This window comes from Oncorhynchus kisutch, linkage group LG11 (genome assembly GCF_002021735.2).
Source record: "Oncorhynchus kisutch isolate 150728-3 linkage group LG11, Okis_V2, whole genome shotgun sequence".
Taxonomy (NCBI): Eukaryota; Metazoa; Chordata; class Actinopteri; order Salmoniformes; family Salmonidae; genus Oncorhynchus; species Oncorhynchus kisutch.
Genome location: NC_034184.2, coordinates 1,719,161 through 1,736,270, shown reverse-complemented (window position 1 = coordinate 1,736,270; position 17,110 = coordinate 1,719,161). Strand labels below are relative to the sequence as shown.

The 17,110-nt window shown below is 47.0% G+C and overlaps 1 protein-coding gene across 12 annotated transcripts in view; it reads right to left on the bottom strand.

The window, feature by feature from the left end:
• Positions 1-17,110, bottom strand: part of LOC109888042 (neurexin-1a) — a 790,431-nt gene that overhangs the window by 356,105 nt on the left and 417,216 nt on the right. For 2 of the 12 annotated variants that reach the window (XM_031835184.1, XM_031835185.1), the window contains exon 1: positions 11,255-12,636. The exons of 8 other annotated variants lie outside the window; for them this stretch is intronic. In XM_031835184.1, coding sequence (XP_031691044.1) covers positions 11,255-11,552 — 298 coding nt within the window. In that variant the 5' untranslated portion in view covers positions 11,553-12,636. Of the gene's footprint in view, positions 1-11,254; positions 12,637-17,110 lie in introns of those variants that run through there. 2 more of the 12 variants (XM_031835182.1, XM_031835183.1) reach the window with 1 other exon arrangement.

The window sequence follows — 17,110 nt, the reverse complement described above, 5'->3', positions numbered from 1 at the left end:
CCTCTACCCCTCCATCACCTCCTCCTCCTCCCATCTCCCCCTCTACCTCTCCTCCACAATCTCTACCTCCTGTCTCCCCCTCTACCCCTCCCCCACATCCTCTTCCTCCCATCTCCCCCTTTACCTTTCATCCATCTCCTCCTCCTGCCATCCCCCTCCTCCTACCATCTCTCCCTCTCTACCCTCTCCACCTCTCCTATACCTCCTCTTGCTCCCATGCCCACCTCTTCCTCCCATCTCCCCGTCTAACTCTCATCCAACTCGTCTTTCTCCCATGCCTTTTGCACACAATGTATATAGACTCCCCTTTTTTCCTATTGTGTTATTGACTTGTTAATTGTTTACTCCATGTGTAACTCTGTGTTTGCTCACACTGCTATGCATTATCTTGGCCAGGTCGCAGTTGCAAATGAGAACTTGTTCTCAACTAGCCTACCTGGTTAAATAAAGGTGAAATAAAAAAATAAAAAATGTCCCCCTCTACCTCTCCTCCCCCTCCAACCTTCCCCTCAACCTCTCCACCATCTCTTCTTCTTCCCATCTCCCCCTCAACCTCTCCTCCAACTCATCTTCCTCATCCTCTACATCTCCTCCTCCACCTCCTCCCATATTCCCCTCTACGTATCCTCCACCTCTACTTCCTCCCATCTCCCCCTCTACTTCTTTTCTACCTCCTCCTTCTCCCATCTCACCCTCTACCTCTCCTTCACCGACTCTTCATCCCTTCTCCCTCTAACTCTCATCTACCTCCTCCTCCCATCTTCCCCTCAACCTATCATCCACCTTCTCCCATCTCCCCCTAACCTCTCCTCCTCCTCTTCCTCCCATCTTCCCCTCAACCTCTCCTCCACCTCCCATCTTCCCCTCAACCACTCCTCCACCTCCTCTTCTTCCCCATCCTCCCTACTACCCAGACCTCTCCTCCGTCTTCTCCCATCTCACCCTCTACCTCTCCTCCACTGACTCTTCATCCCTTCTCCCTCTAACTCTCATCCACCTCCTCCTCCCATCTTCCCCTCAACCTATCATCCACCTTCTCCCATCTCCCCCTAACCTATCCTCCACCTTCTCCCATCTCCCCCTAACCTCTCCTCCTATCTCCCCCTCGACCTCTCCTCCACCTCCCCCTCCCATCTTCCCCTCAACCACTCCTCCACCTCCTCTTCTTCCCCATCCTCCCTACTACCCAGACCTTCCAGACCTCTCCTCCATCTTCTCCCATCTCCCCCTCTAACTCTCCACCCCCTCCTCCTCTCTTGTCCCCATCTACCTCCAAATTCCCCTCCTCCTCCTCCCATCTCCCCCTCTACATATTATAACATCCCATCTAGCCCTCAACCTCTCCTCCACCCATCCTCAACCACATCAGCCTAAAACCTCACCATCTCCCCAACAAATGTATCCACATGATTCTACAAACTTCTACAATCTCCTGTTTCTCCATCCTCTTCTCACACCTGCTTCTTCTCTCCCTCTCTCGCCTTTCCATTAGACATCCTTCTCCTCTCTCTCTTCCTCCTTACCACTGCTCTCCTTTCCATCCCTCCAGATAACCAAGCTGACTGAATCCAGGATACATTCATATTCAACGTCAATGCCACTCTGAAAATGTTTCACCTCTTCAAACTGTCAAGCTCAACCTAAAACGGTATCCACACACACACACACACACACACACAGAGAGAGAGAGACACATATTTCTCTCAGATTACACAGACCCGCAAAGAATTTAAAAACAAATCAAATTTTGATAAACTCCCATATCTACTGGGTGAAATACCTGTGTGCAATCACAGCAGCAAGATGCATGACCTGTTGCCACAATACCATTGTAAATACATCCCAAATTTATGTTGATTTATTTTCCCTTTTGAACTTTAACTATTTGCACATTGCTACAACACTGTCCAAAGACATAGTATGACATTTTAAATGTATGTATTATTTTGTAACTTTTGTGAGTGTAATGTTTACAGTTAATTTTTATTGTTTATTTCACTTTTGTTAATTATCTATTTAATTTGCTTTGGCAATGTAAACATACGTTTCCTATGCCAACAAAGCCCTTTCAATTGAATGTGTTAAATTACAGCGATCGTATAGAAGGGATATTCAACTTGGAGCTCTATGTGTTCTCTGCAAAATAATTCAATTCCGTCGAAGGTCCGTTTCGCTAGCGAGTCGTGGAACACACTTTCCACATTGTTCACTCTTTTCCATAGAACACAGCCCTGAGTTGATTATCCCTTGCATACAGTTGAAGTTGGAAGTTTAACTACACCTTAGCCAATACATTTAAACTCAGTTTTTCACCATTCCTGACATTTAATCCTAGTAAGAATTCCCTGTCTTAGGTCAGTTAGGATCACCACTTTATTTTAAGAATGTGAAATGTCAGAATAATAGTAGAGAGAATGATTTGTTTCAGCTTTTATTTCTTTCATCACATTCCCAGTGGGTCAGATGTTTACATACAATGCATTAGTATTTGGTAGCATTGCCTTTAAATCTTTAACTTGGGTCAAACTGTTCAGGTATCCTTCCACAAGCTTCCCACAATAAGTTGGGAGAATGTTGGCCCATTCCTCCTGACAGAGCTGGTGTAACTGAGTCAGGTTTGTAGGCCACCTTGCACGCACACACTTTTTCAGTTCCGCCCACGAAGGTTCTATAGGCTGGAGGTCAGGTCTTTGTGCTGGCCACTCCCATACTTTGACTTTGTTGTCCTTAAGCCATTTTGCCACAACTTTGGAAGTATGCTTGGGGTCATTGTCCATTTGGAAGACCCATTTGCGACCAAGCTTTAACGTCCTGACTGTTGTCTTGAGATGTTGCTTCAATATATCTACGTAATTTTCCTTCCATATGACTATTTTGTGAAGTGCACCAGTCCCTCCATCAGCAAAGCACACCCACAACATGATGCTGCCTCCCCCGTGCTTCACAGTTGGGATGGTGTTCTTCGGCTTGCAAACTTCCCCCTTTTTCTCCAAACATAACAATGGTCATTATGGCCAAACAGTTCTATTTTGTTTCATCAGACCAGAGAACATTTCTCCAAAAAGTACAATCTTTGTCCCCATGTGGAGTTGTAAACCGTAGTCTGTTTTTTCTATGGCGGTTTTGGAGCAGTGGCTTCTTCCTCGCTGAGCAGCCTTTCAGGTTATGTTAATATAGGCCTCGTTTTACTGTGGATATAAATACTTTTGTACCTGTTTCTTCCAGCATCTTCACAAGGTCCTTTGCTGTTGTTCGGGGATTGATTTGCACTTTTCGCCCCAAAGTACGTTCTTCTCTAGGAGACAGAACGTGTCTCCTTCCTGAGCGGTGTGACAGCTGTGTGGTCCCATGGTGTTTATAGTTGCGTACTATTGTTTGTACAGATGAATGTGGTACCTTCAGGTGTTTAGAAATTGCTCCCAAGGATGAACCAGACTTGTGGAGGTCTACAATTTTGTTTCTGAGGTCTTGGCTGATTTCCTTTGATTTTCTCATGAAGTCAAGCAAAGAGGCACTGAGTTTGAAGGTAGGACTTGAAATACATCCACAGGTACAACTCCAATTGACTAAAATTATGTCAATTAGCCTATCAGAAGCTTCTAAAGCCACATAATTTTCTGGAATTTTCCAAGCTGTTTAAAGGCACAGTCAGCTTAGTGTATGTAAACTTCTGACCCACTGGAGTTTTAATACAGTGAATTATAAATTAAATAATCTGTCTGTAAACAATTTTTGGAAAAATTATTTGTGTCATGCATAAAGTAGATGTTCTAACCGACTTGCAAAAACTATAGTTTGTTAACAGCTCTCGCCAGTCGAACAACGCGACTCTAACCAGAGCATAACGGACCTATTATTTTTATCCCCGGATTCCCAGCGTAAACAGAACATTTTCATCTGGCTCCTCACAACTAGCTAACCGCAACCCCGGATGACTACTCCTGGCTAGCGTTTCCATCCAGGCTAGCTTGAAGCTAGCCCGGCCAGAGCTCCTGTGCTACCACCGAAGCATACTCCTGGGCTACAATATCCGGACCCACGACCGGTCTATCGATGTCACCTCATGAAGAGGCATAAACAGACTTAACCCCATCGCGACGTCCCCCAAAGGCTAACTTTCTAGCCCTTGCTATCTGCTTGCTTGCTAATTCGGCCTGCAAACTGCTAGCCTGCCCCGGTCTACTAACCGCTAGCTTGTTTAGCCCCGGTCTGCTAACTGCTAGCTTGTTTAGCCCCGGCCTACTAACTGTTAGCTTGTTAGCACAGGCCTGCTAACTGTCTGAATCGCCGTGTCCCCAGCTAGCCCAACCACTCACCGGACCCATATTTATTTTCAATCACTTTTCGATTTTTAATTCGATTATATCTTCCGGTAACCTGCCTCACCCAACGTGATACGGAATCGCTATTATTTGTAATTTTTAGAACACATTCAAGAACCTCCAGAAGCTAACCAGCTAACTAGCTACAAGCTATTTAGTCATTGTTAGCCACTGCTAGCGGCTTTACCTTCTGCACAGCCTGGATAACTGTCTCTCCACAACAACGCCGGATTCCTGCCGTAATCCCTGGACCACTACTTCTGATCTTCACAGCTAGCTTGCACGCAGTACCGAAGCTATCCCTGAGGCCCACTTCCCGGCCTACTCAGCTGTTCACCCGAACCGCACTCATACACGGCTAGAGCCCAATACTCCACCGGATCCTTGCTGTAAACTTGGCTACATAGCTGATGCCTGCTGGACACTGTGATCACTTGGCTACATAGCTGATGCCTGCGGGACTGTCCATTAATCACGGTTGTTTATGTTTTTATCTGTCGGCCCCAGCCGCACTCAGGCTCTGTGTGTAGTTAATCTGACCCTCTTTGCCTAGTCAACGCCATTTTACCTGCTGTTGTTGTGCTAGCTGATTAGCTGTTGTTCTCTCACCTGCTGTTTTAGCTAGCTCTCCCAATCAACACCTGCGATTACTGTATGCCTCGCTGTATGTCTCTCTCAAATGTCAATATGCCTTGTATACTGTTGTTCAGGTTAGTTACCATTGTTTTAGTTTACAATGGAGCCCCTAGTACCACTCTTCATACCTCTGATACATCCTTTGTCTCACCTCCCACACATGCAGTGACCTCACCCATTACAACCAGCATGTCCAGAGATACAACCTCTTATCATCACCCAGTGCCTGGGCTTACCTCCGCTGTACCTGCACCCCACCATACCCCTGTCTGCGCATTATGCCCTGAATATATTCTACCATGCCCAGAAATCTGCTAATTTTTATTCTTTGTCCCCAACGCTCTAGGCAACCAGTTTTGATAGCCTTTAGCCGCACCTTCGTACTACTCCTCCTCAGTTCCACGGGTGATGTGGAGATAAACCCAGGACCTGCATGTCCCCAGGTTTCATGCATGTCAATAATCAGAAGCCTCCTCCCTAAGTTTGTTTTACTCACTGCTTTAGCACACTCTGCTAACCCTGATGTCCTTGCCGTGTCTGAATCCTGGCTTAGGAAGGCCACCAAAAACTCTGAGATTTCCATACCCAACTATAACATTTTCCGTCAAGATAGAACTGCCAAAGGGGGAGGAGTTGCAGTCTACTGCAGAGATAGCCTGCAAAGTAATGTCATACCCAAACAGTTCGAACTACTAATTTTAAAAATTACTCTCTCCAGAAATAAGTCTCTCACTATTGCCGCCTGCTACCGACCCCCCTCAGCTCCCAGCTGTGCCCTGGACACCATTTGTGAATTGATCACCCCCTTCTAGCTTCAGAGTTTGTTCTGTTAGGTGACCTAAACAGGGATATGCTTAACACCCCGGCAGTCCTACAATCTAAGCTAGATGCCCTCAATCTCACACAAATCATCAAGGAACCCACCAGGTACAACCCTAAATCTGTCAACAAGGGCACCCTCATAGACGTCATCCTGACCAACTGGCCCTCCAAATACACCTCCGCTGTGTTCAACCAGGATCTCAGCGATCACTGCCTCATTGCCTGTATCCGCAGTCAAACGACCACCCCTCATCACTGTCAAACGCCCCCTAAAACACTTCTGCGAGCAGGCAATTCTAATCGACCTGGCCCGGGTATTCTGGAAGGATATTGACCTCATCCCGTCAGTTGATGCCTGGACATTCTTTAAAAGTAACTTCCTCACCATGTTAGATAAGCATGCTCCGTTCAAAAAAAATGCAGAACTAAGAACAGATATAGCCCTTGGTTCACTCCAGACCTGACTGCCCTCGAACAGCACAAAAACATCCTGTGGCGGACTGCAATAGCCTTGAATAGTCCCCGCGATATGCAACTGTTCAGGGAAGTCAGGAACCAATACACGCAGTCAGTCAGGAAAGTAAAGGCCAGCTTCTTCAAGCAGAAATTTGCATCCTGTAGCTCTAACTCCAAAAAGTTCTGGGACACTGTAAAGTCCATGGAGAACAAGAGCACCTCCTCCCAGCTGCCCACTGCACTGAGGCTAGGTAACACGGTCACCCTCTATTTCTGAAACTATCCGCCGCCATTGTCGCAACCCCTATTACCAGCCTGTTCAACCTCTCTTTCATATCGTCTGAGATCCCAAGGATTGGAAAGCTGCCGCAGTCATCACCCCTCTTCAAAGGGGGAGACACCCTGGACCCAAACTGTTACAGACCTATATCCATCCTGCCCTGCCTATATAAGGTCTTCGAAAGCCAAGTCAACAAACAGATCACCGACCATTTCGAATCCCACCGTACCTTCTCTGCTATGCAAACTGGTTTCCGAGCTTGTCATGGGTGCACCTCAGCCACGCTCAAGGTCCTAAACGATATCATAACCTCCATAGGTAAGAGCCAATACTGTGCAGCTGTATTCATAGACCTTGCCAAGGCTTTCGACTCTGTCAATCACCATATTCTTATCGGCAGACTCAATAGCCTTGTAATCTCAAATGACTGCCTTGCCTGGTTCACCAACAACTTATCAGACAGAATTCAGTGTGTCAAATCGGAGGGCCTGTTGTCCGGACCTCTAGCAGTCTCTATGAGGGTGCCACAGGGTTCAATTCTCGGGCCGACTCTTTTCTCTGTATACATCAATGATGTTGCTCTTGCTGCGGGCGATTCCCTGATCCACCTCTACGCAGACGACACCATTCAGAATACTTCTGGCCCTTCCTTGGACACTGTGCTATCTAACCTCCAAACGAGCTTCAACGGCATACAACTCTCCTTCCGTGGCCTCCAACTGCTCTAAAACGCTAGTAAAACCAAATGCATGCTTTTCAACCGTTCACTGCCTGCACCTGCACACCCGACTAGCATCACCACTCTAGATGGTTCCGACCTAGAATATGTGGACATCTATAAGTACCTAGGTGACTGGCAAGACTGTAAACTCTCCTTCCAGACTCATATCAAACATCTCCAATCTAAAATCAAAGATCAGATCAACCCTACTCCTTGGCCAGAGCGTCCAGTGTTCCCTCTAAACACTCTGAATTTACTAACGGACAATATTACAATCTCTCATCGCTAAGCTAGGGATCCTGGGACTAAACACCTCCCTCTGCAACTGGATCCTGGACTTCCTGGCGGGCCGCCCCCAGGTGGTGAGGGTAGGTAGCAACACATCTGCCACGCTTATCCTCAACACTGGAGCCCACCAGGGGTGCGTGCTCAGTCCCCTTCTGTACTCCCTGTTCACCCACAACTGCTTTGCCAGGCACGACTCCAACACCATCATTAAGTTTGCACACGACACAACAGTAGGCCTGATCCCCGACAACGACGAGACAGCCTATAGGGAGGAGACCTGGCAGAGTGGTGCCAGAATAACAACCTATCCCTCAACGTAACCAAGACTAAGGAGATGATTGTGGACTACAGGAAAAGGAGGACCGAGTACGCCCAAGGTCCTAAACGATATCATAACCTCCATAGGTAAGAGCCACATTCTTATCAGCAGACTCAATAGCCTTGGATTCTCAAATGACTGCCTTGCCTGGTTCACCAACTACTTATCAGACAGAATTCAGTGTGTCAAATCGGAGGGCCTGTTGTCCGGACCTCTGTAGCAGTCTCTATGGTGGTGCCACAGGGTTCAATTCTCGGGCCGACTCTTTTCTCTGTATACATCATTGATGTCGCTCTTGCTGCTGGTGATTCTCTGATCCACCTCTATGCAGACGATACCATTCTGTATTCTTCTGGTCATTCTTTGGACAATCTGTCCGTGGCCTCCAACTGCTCTTAAATGCAAGTAACACTAAATGCATGCTCTTCAACCGACTGCTGCCCACACCTGCCCGCCTGTCCCGCATCACTGCTCTCGACGGTTCTGACTTATGTGGACATCTACAAATACCTAGGTGTCTGGTTAGACTGCACACTCTCCTTCCAGACTCACATTGAGAATCTTCAATCCCAAATTAAATCTAGAATCGGCTTCCTATTTTGCAACAAAGCATCCTTCACTGATGCTGCCAAACATACCCTCGTAAAACTGACTATCCTACTGAGCCTTATCGTGCTTCTACACCTGCATTGCTTGCTGTTTGGGTTTTAGGCTGGGTTTCTGTACAGCACTTTGAGATATCATCTGATGTACGAAGGGCTGTATAAATAAAAATAAATGTTTTGATTTGATTTGATCCTCGACTTCGGCGATATCATTTACAAAACAGCCTCCAACACTCTACTCAGCAATCTGGATGCAGTCTATCACAGTGCCATCCGTTTTGTCACCAAAGCCCGATATACTACCCTCCACTGCGACCTGTATGTTCTCGTTGGCTGGCCCTCGCTTCATATTCGTCGCCAAACCCACTGGCTCCAGGTCATCTATAAGTCTTTGCTAGGTAAAGCCCCACATTATCCCAGCTCACTGGTCGCTATACAGCACCCACCCGTAGCATGCGCTCCAGCAGGTACATTTCACTGGTCACCCCCAAAGCCAATTCCTTGTTTGGCCACCTTTCTTTACAGTTCTCTGCTGCCAATGACTGGAACAAATTGCAAAAATCACTGAAGCTGGAGACTCATTTCTCCCTCACTAACTTTAAGCACCAGCTACAAGAGCAGCTGACAGATCATTGCATCTGTACATAGCCCATCTGTAAATAGCCCATCCAACTCCCTCATCCCCATACAGTTATTATTAGTTTTTGCTCCTTTGCATCCCAGTATCTCTACTTGCACATTCATATTCTGCACATCTATCACTAGTGTTAATTTGCTAAATTGTAAATATTTTGCCTTACCTCCCTTATCTTACCTCATTTGCACACACTGTATATAGACATTTTTCTATTGTGTTATTAACTGTATGTGTGCTTATTCCATGTGTAACTGTTTTTTGTGTCGCACTGCTTTGCTTTATCTTGGTTGCAGTTGTAAATGAGAACTTGTTTTCAACTAGCCTACCTGGATAAATAAAGGTTAAATAAAAATAAAAGAAAACAGTAGCTATTACAGTGAAATAATACCATGCTATTGTTTGAGGAGAGTGCACAGTTATGCACTTCAAAATGTATGAATGAACCAATTAGGCACAATATGGCAGTCTTGATACAACATTTTGAACAGAAATACAATGGTTCATTTAATCAGTCTAAAACGTTGCACGTACACTGCTGCCATCTAGTGGCCAAATCTAAATCGCGCCTAACCTGGAATAGCTATATTATCGCCTTTCTCTTCCATTTTAAAGATGATGGGACAAAAAAATATACATTTTACCAGATCTAATGCGTTATATTCTCCTTCATTCATTTCACATTTTCACAAATGTCCAAGTGTTTCCTTTCAAACAGTATCAAGAATATGCATATCCTTGCCTCAGGTCCTGAGCAGTTCGATTTGTGTCATTTTAGGCGAAAATTGAAAAAAAGGATCCACTCCTTAGGTCACACCAAGGATCATTTTGCTATTTGATTTAGATTTTTAAGACCATTTCAAGTATCTCCAAAAAATACAAAAATAATATTTGATTTTTTTTTAGGTCTTTCTGTTATTAGCCCATACACACACATCGATTAACATATTCTCTACAAGGAACAACAGGGGGGTATTGTGTGTAGATGGGTGAGAAAAAAATTATATTTAACACATTTTGAATGTAGACTGTACCACAAAAAAATGTGAAATAAGTCAAGGGGTATGAATACTTCTGAAGGCACCAAAAAGGGTTGTAACCGTAGCAGAACCCTTTTTGGTCCTACAGTTTATAGAACCTTTTTAATGGTTCTTAATAGAACCTTAGGAAAGGGTTCTTTGTAGGGCCATGCAGGTTCTATTTAGAACCTTATGAGCATGGTGCTTTATAGAACCAAAAAGGAGAAACCTCTATGGTGAAAAGAACAATAAAACCCTTTGTGGCATTATGTTGAACCATTTAGTTTAGTTCATCATGTCTACTTGAGTGCAATATCTACACACTCTATCGGCCAAAGGGGGCCAGCAGTGAATGTTTCGACCACGCCATGCCACGCCACATACACTGTAATCCTGTCTAATCTGGCTGTGGCTGCTGCACCACAGACATCTGGAGAGAGGGATAGGGCTAATCTGAGACGCTATGGAGGGAGGGAGGAATGGAGGGAACTATGCCGAGGCAGACAAGAGGGATGGAGGGATGGAGTTTAACTACGTCAGAGAGAGATGGAGAGAAAGAGACAAATAAAAATGGAATAGAGGGACAGATGAAGTAGGCTACAGTAAACGATTCAAGGAAACAATAATTATTGTATTGCTGCAAATGAAATCAATTATGTTTCCAATAGACAAGTAGCTCACGCCAGAACCTGGACTTGATTATGATGAAAAGAGCTGCAAGGTACCACAATAAAACCATATCCAATCAGCTGTAGTGGCACGTGAAATACAAAAAGCTGAGCACCAAATAAAACCAAAAATATATATTATACATATATACATATATTGACCAAAAATATAATACATATTCAATAGACAACTAGTTCATCCCAGTAATTGGGCTGTAAGAAGTAGAAAGAGCCTTCAGGGACCCAAATTAAACTCCCCCCAAAGAGCTTAGAGAGATGTTGACGGCATGTGTCATTCATTGTGGTTTTGTATGCCTAAGTTAGTAGAGCTTGCACTGTCAGGATCATGGGTTCGATTCTCGCTGGGGCCACCCATAGGAAAATATATGGACACACTATTTTAAATGGCTTTGGATAAAAGCCTCTGCTAATTGGCATACAGAGCAGAGTGCTGTGTTTATGGTCAGAGTACAAGGCTACTTACTGTGGCCTGCTCGTAGCAAGGCGGCAGGCCATCTATGGAGGGCAATAGGCACGGAATGGTGACGCTTGCCCCCATGGTTGAGGTGAATGTGGTGGAGGCCCTCCACTGCTCCTGTGGCCCCCCCTGGTGGCCCCGAGTCAGGACCCGATCCGGCCACACACCCCAGGGCTAGAGCAGTCATCCAGAGAACCAAGCGGACAAGGAAGACAGACGAGGTCAAGTCCCAGCAGAGGGGCTCCTGCCTGGGCCTCGAGGGTTGGGGGGTGGGGGATTGCTGTGTCCTCCAGCCTCCCAACATGATTCCCTGAGAGGCCAGCAAGGAAAGTTGAGTATCAAGATTTGAGACCTTAGTGATGAGCCCGACGGCCCATAGTCCCCTTAGTGCCCTGCCAGCCCAACTCTCTCTCGCCACTCACAAGCCCCAGGACACACACTGCAGACTGACCAATAAATCCACAGAAAATCCACTGCAGAAAAGAGTCAATGAGCTGGAGAAGAGAATAGAGAACTTTCTTGCTATTTTTACGGTAGTTTAGGAAATCTGCAAGGATACCAAGGGGACTGTGGTAGAAGTATGATCAATCATGGTGGAAAGAATGAGAGAGAAGGAAGAAATATGCACTCATGAAATTAGGACACACTCCTCAAACCGGGTCTAAGAAATCCCACACTGCTCCAATTCCCCTAACACACTTTCTCACTCGCACTCCCTCTCCTTTTTGCTCACTCTTTCTTCTGCGTAGAAGAGCTCACAGAATCAAATGCATACTTTTCTCCCCTCCAAAAATGAGAATACTCCAGAAAATCCACATCGATTTTTCAGCCTCGGAATCTGAGGTAAAAAACACCACATATATAGAGTTTCAAAAATCTTCTTCTTCATCAAAGCAAATATATCATTCCCTCCTTCCAAGTTTACACTCCTGTATGTCCCTCCTGTATGTTTTCAGAGGATGTCCAAAAGATTTCGAGTGAATCCGAAGTAACGCTTTCTCATTTGCCTGTGGTGGTGGGCAGCAGCTGCAACGTCGAGAGGATGGTACTATAATGGTTGCACCTGCGACGGGTATCAAGACACGCTCCTAGAGGTTCCCTCTACACTCTCTGCAAGACTCAGTGGAGAGGCAATAACGCGGCAGCACCTGAGAGAGAGCGGCTGGTCTGCATTACAGAGCCACTCACACACTCAGGCTGAGAAACTGCGAGCGAGCACAGTTTCAGCAAGACGTGCACAAGAGAAGGAGAGGGAGAGAGAGAGAGATAGGGAGGAAGAGAGGGAGGAAGGGGGGGGAGCTCCGACAGTCTACCGTGTAGCAGGAGGGGGAGAGTCTATGCAAATTACCAGGCTCCACACAGCGAATCAGTGGAGCCAGAGTGCATTACAGAAGAAAAGCCTACTTGGGTGAAAAATAAGCAGGGGATGTGGGGCTCCAGCTCTCATTATCTCTTTCTTTCTATCAACTGCTACGCGGACCAACAAAATGATGGGCAGTGAATGGAAGCCAGAGCAACACAAAGCAGGGAAAGATACATCTATTCAGGCTTGATTTTGTTCAAGTTATTTCCCTCTCTCCTCTGGTGAAGAGTATCAGAGCGGTCATGTAGAGAAAGACAATAAGATCCTAGCAGTACGGTCCGACAGTCCAACGGTTCCCATCCAGGGGAGTTCTAGCTGTTTTGGCTGGCCGGCCAGATGGCTTCTCAGCAGCCAATCACGGAGCTCTTTAACGACCCCATCCACACTTATCCACGCTGCAGCTTCAAAGGGAACAAAATAAAAAACGAATCTGCTCTCTTTTCTCCTTTACTCTGAGATCGCACTACAATTTCCAGACCATCTGCAGCCCCAGCCAAACATTAGGGAAATGGGGTATGCCACTGAAGGAAGGATGTGGATCACACACATAGCTTGGCAAAAGGTGGAGAGCTGTCCACAGGGAGGGTGCTGAAGTCAGCCTTGCTTGCCTGGCTGATAAAACCCCATTCACTCAGACAGTTAACACAGGGTAATTCAATCCCACACCAGAGAGCTAACACAGAGCTAACAGATAACTCTCTGGTGAGGAGGTGAATTGTTATCTGTTAGCTCTGTGTTAGCTCTCTGGTGAGGGAGTGAATGGATCTGTTTTAGTCTAAAACAGATCCATTCACTCCCTCACCAGAGAGCTAACACAGAGCTAACACAGATCCATTCAATCCCTCACCAGAGAGTTAACACAGAGCTACCACGGAGTCATTAATTCCCTCACCAGAGAGCTAACACAGAGCTAACACAGAGCTAACACAGAACCATTCATTCCATCACCAGAGAGCTAACAAAGAGCTAACACAGAGCCATCATTCCCTCACCAGAGAGTTAACACAGAGCTACCACAGAGTCATTCATTCCCTTACCAGAGACCTAACAAAGAGCCAACACAGAGCCATTCATTCCCTAACCAGAGAGCTAACACGGAGCTAATACAGAGCTAACAGAGAACCATTCATTCCATCACAAGATAGCTAACAAAGAACCATTAACCACTAACACATATCCATTCATTCCGTCACCAGAGAGCTAACACAGAGCTAACACAGAACCATTAATTCCCTCACCAGAGAGCTAACACAGAGCTAACACAGAGCTAATACAGAGCTAACACAGAACCATTCATTCCCTCACCAGAGAGCTAACACATAGCTAATACAGAGCTAACAAATAACCATTAATTCCATCACCAGAGCGCTAACACAGAGTCATTCATTCCATCACCTGTCACACCCTGACCTTAAAGAAACATTTTATTTCTCTATTTGGTTAGGTCGGGGTGTGATTTGGGTGGGCATTCTAGTTTTTCTATTTCTTTGTTGGCCGGGTATGGTTCCCAATCAGAGGCAGCTGTCTATTGTTGTCTCTGATTAAGGATCATACTTAGGCAGCATTTTTTCCACCTTTAGTTTGTGGGATCTTGTTTTTGTACTGTTGCTTTCCAGCCCTACAGAACTGTGCTTTCGTTTTGTATTTGTTGTTTTTTGGTGTCATCAATAAAAGAAAGATGTACGCCTACCACGCTGCACCTTGGTCCAATCCACCTTTAAACGAATGAGACAGAAGATCCCACCACAAACAGACTAAGCAGCGTGGCCAGGAGGAGCAGACATTCTGGACATGGGAGGATATCTTGGATGGTAAGGGATCCTGGACGTGGGAGGAGATCCTGGCCAGAAGGGATCAACTTCCATGGGAGCAGACGGAGGCAGTGAGGGAGGAACAGCGATGACACCGGGGTTCGCGACCACGAAGGAAGCACGAGAGGCAGCCCCAAAAATATTTTTTGGGGGGCACACAGGGTGGTTGGCGGAGCCAGGGTTCAGACCAGAGCCAAATCCCTGCACTCCCTTTAAGGAGCGTGTAACCGTTCAGGCACCATGTTATGCGGGGATATGCACTGTGTCTCCAGTGCGCATTCACAGCCCGGTGCGTTCTGTGCCAGCTTCTCGCACTTGCCGTGCGAAAATGAGCATACAGCCAGGATGGGTTGTGCCGGCTCAGCGCTCCTGGTCTCCAGTACGCCTCCTCGGTCCAGGATATCCTGCGCCGGCTCTACACACTGTGTCGCCAGTGCGCCTTCACAGCCCAATGCATCCTGTGCCAGCGCCCCGCACTTGCCGGGCTAAAGTGAGCATCCAGCCAGGATGCGTTGTGCCAGCTCTACGCTCCAGACCTCCAGTGTGCCTCCACGGTCCAGTATCTCCTGTGCCAGCTCCATGCACCTGGCCTCCAGTGTGTGTCTCCAGCCTGGTACGTCCTGTGCCTGCTCCACGCTCGAAGCCTCCAGTAGTGATCCATGGCCCGGAGCCTCCAGTGATGATCCATGGCCCGAAGCCTCCAGTGATGATCCATGGCACGAAGCCTCCAGCAAGAGTCTGCAGTCCAGAGTCTCCAGCGACGGTCTGCAGTCCAGAGCCTCCAACGGTCGGCAGTCCAGAGCCTCCAACGGTGTTCGGCAGTCCAGAGCCTCCAACGAAGGTTGGCAGTCCAGAGCCTCCAGCGATGGTTGGCAGTCCGTTGGCAGTCCAGAGTTTCCAGCGATGTTCGGCAGTCCAGAGTCTCCAGCGATGGTTGGCAGTCCGTTGGCAGTCCAGAGCCTCCAGCGATGGTCGGCAGTCCAGAGCCTCCAGCAATGGTCGGCAGTCCAGATCCTCCAGCGAAGGTCTGCGGTCCAGAGTCTCCAGCGACAGTCTGCGGTCCAGAGTCTCCAGCGACGGTTTGCAGTTCAGTGCCTCCAGCGACGGTCTGCAGTCTAGAGCCTCCAGCGACGGTCTGTAGTCCAGAGCCTTCAGCGAAAATCTGCACCGTAGAGGGGGGTTCCCAGACCAGAGCCTCCTGCGAGGCTTCCCAGTCCGGAGCCTCCGGCGACGATCTACGGTCCGGAATCCCCGGCGACGATCTACGGTCCGGAGCATCCGACGACAATCCACGGTCCAGAGCCTCCGGCGACGATCCATGGTCCGGTTCCACGGAAGCGGAGGGATCAGCGAGCGGAGCTGGGTCTACGTTCCAAACCGGAGCCGCAACCGAGGCTAGATGCCCACCCAGACCCTCCCCCATGGAGTCAGGTTTTGCGCACCTTTGGGGGGGGGGGTCATACTTAGGCAGCCTTTTTTCCACCTTTAGTTTAAAGACAGATCTATTCATTCCCCCAACAGTGAGACAACACAGAGCTAACACATATCCATTCATTCCCTCACCAGAGCTAATGCAGAGCTAACAGAGAACCATTCATTCCCTCACCAGAGAGTTAACACAGAGCTAACACAGAGCCATTAATTTCCTCACCAGAGCTAACACAGTGCTAACAAAGAACCACAAATTACCTCGCCAGATAGCTAATACATAGCTAAGACAGAGCTAACAATGAGCTAACACATCAGAGAGAAATTATGATAGCTATAACAGCACTGTGCAGCACAGCACAGATAGGAGAGTAATACTGAGAGTGGAATGGAGTGGATGAGGGTTAAGGAGGTACAAAGAACATGTAGACATAAAGCTCTGACTGATGATAGCCATCCCACAACAGAGCCATGGCCCTGTACACAGTGCTGCTCTGTGATGTTCAATGATGCAGTGTCTATGCTTAGTATGTCTTGCTCAGTGCTCAGCACTTCTCAGTGCTCAGTATGTCCAGGACTAAATAACTAAACAGGTTAAAGGCTCAGCTCTGTGCTCAGTTGATCCAGCATTAAATAACTAAACAGGTTAAAGGCTCAGCTCTGTGCTCAGTTGATCCAGCATTAAATAACTAAACAGGTTAAAGGCTCAGCTCTGTGCTCAGTTGGTCCAGCATTAAATAACTAAACAGGCTAAAGGATCAGCTCTGTGCTCAGTTGGTCCAGAATTAAAGAACTAAACAGGCTAAAGGCTCAGCTCTGTGCTCAGTTGGTCCAGAATTAAAGAACTAAACAGGCTAAAGGCTCAGCTCTGTGCTCAGTTGGTCCAGAATTAAAGAACTAAACAGGCTAAAGGCTCAGCTCTTTGCTCAGTTGGTCCAGAATTAAAGAACTAAACAGGCTAAAGGCTCAGCTCTGTGCTCAGTTGGTCCAGAATTAAAGAACTAAACAGGCTAAAGGCTTAGCTCAATGTTCCACATTCAGTCTTTGGGATCCTATACTAATGCTTTGTGATGCTCGGTCCTGTTTTCACGGTGGCTGTTCATTTGGATGAGATCCTCTTTGGACCACTGTGGTATTCTTTCACAGCCGAAGGGAAAGAAAAGCCTAACAGCGGTGCTGCTGCGAGGCTGAGCTGGGAAGCAGTGAGATGATAGACTAGAGGAGAGAGTAGAGAGGAGAGGAGAGAGAGCAGAGAGTAGA